The following is a 6521-nucleotide window of genomic DNA, read 5'->3' on the forward strand; positions in this document are numbered from 1 at the left end:
CAGAGGAGCTGACACTGCCGGGGTGTCTCATGGTGCCCGGGGGATGTGGGGAAGGGGTGATCTGCTGATCATCTGTATGGCTCTTCAACCGGTCAGGGCATCGTCCCCCTTGGGCTCGGGCCCCTCTGAGCCCTCCCGGCTGCCCAGCGGGTGCTTTTAGGAGCCATGTGCGGATCCAGACCCTGTGCATGGATCCAGACCCTGCCAGGACCACGAAGAGGCCCTGCAAGCCCCGTGGCCAGCTCTGCTCCTCTCCATCCACCACACCACTTTGACTCGTGGTCAAGTCCATGAAATTCTGGTTTTTGTTCAGTTTTGTGTTTGGTGTTGGTGTGGGGTTTTTGTTTGGTTTTTTTTTTTTTTTTTTGGTAAAAAATAGTTTCTCCCTCCCCACTCCAAGGTCAGCCCCACCAGTGCATCAGCCTTCAGCAGTCCAGGGGGGCTGCTTGCACCTCCACAGCCAGGAGCTGCCCCCCGCGCTGCCCCCGATCCCAGGGCTGGGTGAGGGGGGGATAAACCACACGCACGGCCGTGGCACCCCGGAGCAGCTCCCCGGCCCTCCTGGGCTCTGCTCCGATGCCGTAGCGAGCTACGAGGCTGGCGGCAAGGAGGAGGCAGAGGACCAGCACTGTCAGGAGGCTCTGCCTGCCCTCCAGGAGCCAGTAGCGGTGGGCAGCCTCTTTAGTCCTGGCATTCACACAAGCCACCTTGGCCTGCAAGTCTACAAAGGCCACGTGGAGGCAAGCCCAGTACTCCGTGTCCTGATGGAGCCGAGTGATGTTGTACGTGTGGGTCCCCATGGGGATCCGGGCCACATTGGTCATGTCCAAATTGGAGCTAAGCAAGAAGCTGGACCAGGTGAGGTTAGAGGAGACTGTGTTGAGATGCGGCTTCCAGGCAACCAGGATGTGGTAAGCCTGGACATCTGCCACCACCAGCTCCAGGCTGTCCTCGCTGAGCGGGAAGGAGTGGTTGACCATCACACTGACGCTCTTGGTGTCTGCCCCAAGGAGGTTGTGAGCCACGCAGGTGTACAGCCCGGCCTCCTGAGCAGAGATCCCATGAATCTCCAGCGTCCCTTCAGGGTGCACCTTGTACCGCTCATCTTCTGCGTAGGGGATCAGCTTCACCCCTGAAGGGGTGACCCAGTAGATCTCTGGATCCGGCTCTGCCAGAGCTCGGCAATGCAAGGAGACATTGTCACCATCCGCCATCTCTAAGTGGGAAGGGAAGCTCTTGGTGGAGATGAGAGGCAGGCACCGGTCCGTCATCTCCCGGAAGGGGACATCCCGAATGTGCCTCCTCTTGAGGTCGGGAGGCTCTGCGCACAGCGTGGACTGGGGTTCAATGAAGCGGATGTGGTTTTCTGTGCTGTTGACCCAGCGGATGATGCAGTCGCAGCGGATGGGATTGCTGTGGATGCTGATCTCCTGCAGGTTGGGCAGGGACTTGACCGTCTGCTTATGCAAGGCACTTAGGGCATTGTTGTTGAGCATGAGAGTTTCCAGTTGGGGAAGGTGGTGGAAGGCGTTGGGGTGGATAAAGGACAGCTTGGGGTTGTTGGTCACATCTAGCTTGGTCAGCTCGGGGAGGTTGATCAAGGCAAACTGGTCTATGGACACCAGCTCCTCCATGTTGTTGAGCCCCAGCTCTTTGAGGTGCAGCATGTTTGTGAAGTCGCTTTGCCTGACCCTCTGCAACGGGTTTTTGTTCAGATCCAGAAACTTGAGGCCAGGAACTTGCTGCAGTGCCCGCTTGGGGACATTCATGAGCTTGTTGTCATAGAAAGAGAGGCTCTCCAGGCTCTGCAGCCCTTCCAGTGCATAGTCTGAGATCTCCCTCAAGTTCATCCCAGCCAAAACCAAGCTCCGCAGGTTCAAGAGGGGCCTGAAATTCATATCCAAGATAGCATCCACCCTGTTTCCTCCGATCATGAGGATCTCCAGGCTGGGGAGCATCTGGAACCAGCGGCTGTCGACCATCCTCAGCAGATTGGAGTTGAGGTGGAGGCGCAGCAGGCTGCTGAGGCCGGAGAAGGCGCGGGGAGCAATTCTGCGGAGCTGGTTGTGGTTCAGGTAGAGCTCCTGCAGGTTGCCCAGCCCAGGGAAGCTACCATCGGGCAGCTCAGAAAGCTGGTTCTCCTCCAGGTGCAGGCTGAGCAGTTGGGGCATGCTCTTCAGGCCAAAGTCCCAGACATCGGAGAAGCTGTTCTGCGACAGGTCCAGCTCCGAGAGGTTTCTGAGATAGTCCAGCTCACTCTGCTCCAGCCTGGCGATATTGTTGCTTTGCAAGAGCAGGGTCTGGGTCCCCTCTGGCAGGTCTTCTGGCACGGTGGAGATGAACAAGTCATTGCAGTCCACCGTGGCAGCCTCCCTGTACACCGAGCGGGGCGTGTACCACGGCCTGATCTGGCAGACGCACTGCAGCGGGCATTTGACCTTCCAGGGCACGATGGGGATGGCGGTGGCAGCCACCACGCAGAGCAGAAGCGAGCTGGTTTGGAAGCATCTCATTTTCAGCTGGTAGGACCGGCTTCCTCCCAGGCAGGAAAGGCTCACAGGGCGCATCCGGAGCAGGGCATGGGGCAACGGCCAGGTGGGGACAGCATCCACGGGAGAAGATGCTCCATGCAAGCCCCCGGCACCAATCAGCCCCTGCTGCCAGCTGCCCTACCTGGCGCACCCCACCAAGAGCACATAACACCCACAACCAGGGCTGGTGCCTTCAGTCAGAGCTTCGCCTTTTCTTCCTCCCCAAATAATTCATTTTTGCGCTCAGCTGCATCTTTTGGGTTCCTCCTCAAGGTCATTCCTGAAAAAGGCCAGACAATGCGCTGTGTTAGAGGAGAGCTCATGCACATGGCAAACAAGCATATCAGAGTTTAATCTGTTTTATATCTACAGTATTAACAGGTCCCTCCCAGCCCAAGAGGGTTTTGAGTGCCCACAGATGCTCTTGCCCAGGGCCACCAGCAGCCCATGGACCTCGGGCCAGCCTGGCTCAAAGGCTTTCCCATGAGCAGAGCTGGAGCCGCAGATGCTGGGAAGAGAGAGTCTCCATGGGGAGTAGCTTTCCTCCAGGCTCTCAGGACTCTGCTTTCTGCCCATTATCCTCCCCAACACCAAGTGCCCCCATCCAGCAAAGTAATAAGCACATCTACCTCCACACAAACTTGGGTCTCAAGGCTTAAAGTAGCCAATACTGGGGGATATTGGCCCAGGGGGGCTGATGCTGAGCAGAAAAAAACCAAGCTTTTAGGGCAAGAGCAAGACATGAGCAAGCACAACCCTCCCCTCCACAGCAAAGCCCCCCAGCTCCTTTTAAAGCACTGGCCCAAGGTGGGGGTAATTTCCTGGGAGCAGCAAAGCCTGACTGGGCACATTAGGGGAATGCAGAAGCTCGTTAACCCCCTCCCTGCTGGGTGCGACCCTGGCCTCAGCCCTTTGCCTTGCACCCTTTCTGGGGAAGAGGGGGTGGGGGTTCCTTAGTGGGGCATTTGGCGAGGGGCTGGGGTGGGTGCGAGCCCCCCGGCACCTCCCTGCCCCTCTCCCTGTCTGGCTGCGGAGTTCGGAGAAGCCAGAGCCAGCCACCAACCCACCTTAACTTTCTGACTTGCTACAGCTCTCCTGACCCACATTGGCACAAATCAAACCAAGCCCCAAAGCTTCTCCCCATCTTCAGACACTCACGCAGCAGGAAAAACAGTAAAAAGCAGCTGGAGTGGGAAAAGAAAGTTTCTCTCCAAGCAGCTCTATTTTATCACCCCCATGTTCTCCCTGTAAAGGGCTTCCAACCAAAGTTTATTCAGCATTGACTCATCCAAGCCTTGCTCCAGAATTGATCCTACGCACTTCCCTTCTTGCCTGCTGCGAGGGCATTGGCTTTTAAACCATCTCCCGGAGAAACAGCATTAAAGAAGAGGAAGGCTGTATTGATTTCTGCATCCTTCTGATGGACCCTCATCTTTCTTTTTAGGTGCACAGGCATTTCTGTGACGATAAATCTCTCTGGCCATTAAAATATTATAGAATCTTTTCTCCTCAAAAAAATAATACAGAGGAATGTGGTTTTTTATTTTCTTAAGGCTGTGAAGAAGAGCCCAGAAAAATCACCTTGTTTCAAACTCTGTTTTACAGGGAAGACTCCCCAGCTCTGCTGCGGGGTGTTAACTCTACAGGGTTCGTGTCTTTTGCCCAGCACGGGACGGGATTGCAGCACTGCCGGGAGTGGAAAGTCTTGCATACAAGATGGAGCTGTAACAGTCCAGGTGTTTGTGTAAGTAATAAGATCAGAGCCTGCAGAAAAACATCATTTTTTTGGGAAACGCTGAGTACTAAACTTCGTACTTCATGGTTTCAAATGGCATGGAGCAAACCGAACAGGGAGGGCATGGGCAGCCTGTGGTCCCTGGTGCTGGCAGGGGACAGAGCTGACCCCTCTCTGCCCTGACAGCCCTGCTCCCTGGTGACAGGAGTGACACCTCGGGGACCTGCACCACGAATTCCTGCAGTCCAGCCATGGGGTGGTGGGGAGATGGGGAAGGAGAAGGCAGGAGCCCGCTGGTTGTCTTTCATCCATTACCCAGTGAAGTCAGGCTCATTATTTCTTGATTAGGCACTAAAGCAGCCTGCAGGTTGCGTGCAAACTCATTTAGCCTTTTATTGCGCTGCACCGAAGATGGATGGTGGGACGGCCCAGGCAGTCCCGCAGCTCCCACGGCCACGGGTTCACTTTTCTCCTTTCACCATTTGGGTCCGGAAGCCTCCCCCCACGGAGCGGCATCCCCGCCAGCCTGGGGAGTCGGCGTGGGAGCCGGGGCTGGCCAGGGTGAGGGACGGGGGTCCCGGGAGAGACACGGACCTCGAGGGGCTGACACAGGGGAACGGCGGGGTCGATTCCCCAATGTGCAACTTTGCTGTGATTCTTGTGCCCGCGCACACGCACGCACATGTATCCCGAACTCCCACCCGCGACTCCCCAGCAGCACCAAAGCGCCGACCGTGCCCCAAAAGCCCTTGTTTTCCCCCCAAACAGACTCAGGGAGCAGAAGAAGACAGAAAAGCAGAGGGACCTGGGATTTGAGGCTAAGAAATAGAGAGATCAGGCTCGAGACGTGGCTGAGGTTGCGAGGCTAAGTGGTATCTCCCTGGGAGCCCAGATTTCATCTCCTCTCCGAGACAGACTGATTTGCTGCCTTTGCAGCAGTGGGAAAACACTGCCCCAGATAACGGGAGCCTTGGTAAAACCAGAGAGAGGAAGGGGGACAGCAAGGAGGAGCAGGGACGTGGGTTGCTGGAGGGTCTGCTGGGGACCAGGACCCCCTCTGCAGCCAGGCTGGGCTCCAGCAGCACCACAGGTCCCATGTTCCCCTCCGGCGCCGGCAGCCCCCGGCTGCTATTTCGGGCCCCTTCCTCGGCGTGGGCTGCGGCGCGGTGAGAGTGACAGCAGGGAGCCGGGTGATGTTTCTGCTTGGAGTTAATTTTCTTGCAAATATGTAGAGCCAGGGGGGCTGAAACATTTGCTGCAGTGCCCTGAACACCGGGAAATGGAAAATACCCCCAGTTTCCTTCTTTCCCCCCGAGCAGGAGGACCCAAGCCTTGTCCCCACACCGGGGATGCCGCTTGCCTCTTCCATAGTTTCCCAGCATTTACCCAGTTCCTTCATCTCCCTACGGCATTTCTGTGACTCCTACCTCCAAGGCTGGATTTCTTCCAAGCACGAATGTCCATCTCCCCTTCTGCACAGCATTCTGCGAGCGTGATTGCAAAGAAGCTGGAGCCCCAGTATGCCTTTGGTAAGGATCTTATCTGGAGGTGGTCCTCAAGGACACAGGACACGAAGGCTGGGTGGGGGTCTGTGGCACTGCCCCACATGGTACCAGCCTGAATTTGCCACAAGCCCACGACATCGTCTGCGGTGTCACTTGCTGATGGGGGGCTCAAGGGATCTCTTTCCAACCCAGCCAGGCATGCTCAGGGATGGAGAGGGGGATACAGCGGAGAAATATGAAAGGAGAAGGAGTAAGGGGGAATGAAAGCGCCACAAACAGATAAAAAAGGACTAGAGGTGAAAAGGAGAAGGGACAAAGAGACCATCAGAGAGTGAGGCCGGAAGAGGGAGACGAGACAGGGAGCGCGGTGCCGGGGGAGAGGGGAGCACGGCTCCATGAACAGGCAGCAGAAGCCCAGGGAAAAAAAAAGAAAAAATAGAAAAGCAATGAGAATGAGAATTGATGAGGCACAGAGAAGGGAAGAGTCTTTTCATCAGCAAGTTTGCTGGATGAAGCCAGGAGATAAATCACCCAGTGGAAGGAGCCTTGGTCTCAGTGCCTGCCCCGGCTGCCTCTCTCCCTCTGTCATCTGTCTAATAGCCCGGCTTCGGGAGATAAATGGCTGCAGCTGAGCCCCGGGCTCTCCTGCCCTTCCCTCTCCCTTACCGCAGCCAGGAGAGCCCCGCGCTGCCCCCCGCGTGCTGCCGGGCGGAGGCGATGGACAGCCCCCGCACCCACAGGGGATGGGGA

At 56.8% G+C, this 6521-nt stretch overlaps 1 protein-coding gene across 1 annotated transcript; it reads right to left on the minus strand.

Moving 5' to 3' along the window:
- Positions 1-425: 425 nt before the first annotated feature.
- LRRN2 (leucine rich repeat neuronal 2) lies at positions 426-2513 on the minus strand. Its single transcript, XM_010288766.1, has one exon. The coding sequence runs from the start codon at positions 2511-2513 to the stop codon at positions 426-428; it is 2088 nt and encodes a 695-aa protein (XP_010287068.1).
- Between the last annotated feature and the right edge of the window lie 4008 nt (positions 2514-6521).

The sequence above is a fragment of the Phaethon lepturus genome, unplaced genomic scaffold (assembly GCF_000687285.1).
Source record: "Phaethon lepturus isolate BGI_N335 unplaced genomic scaffold, ASM68728v1 scaffold35956, whole genome shotgun sequence".
Taxonomy (NCBI): Eukaryota; Metazoa; Chordata; class Aves; order Phaethontiformes; family Phaethontidae; genus Phaethon; species Phaethon lepturus.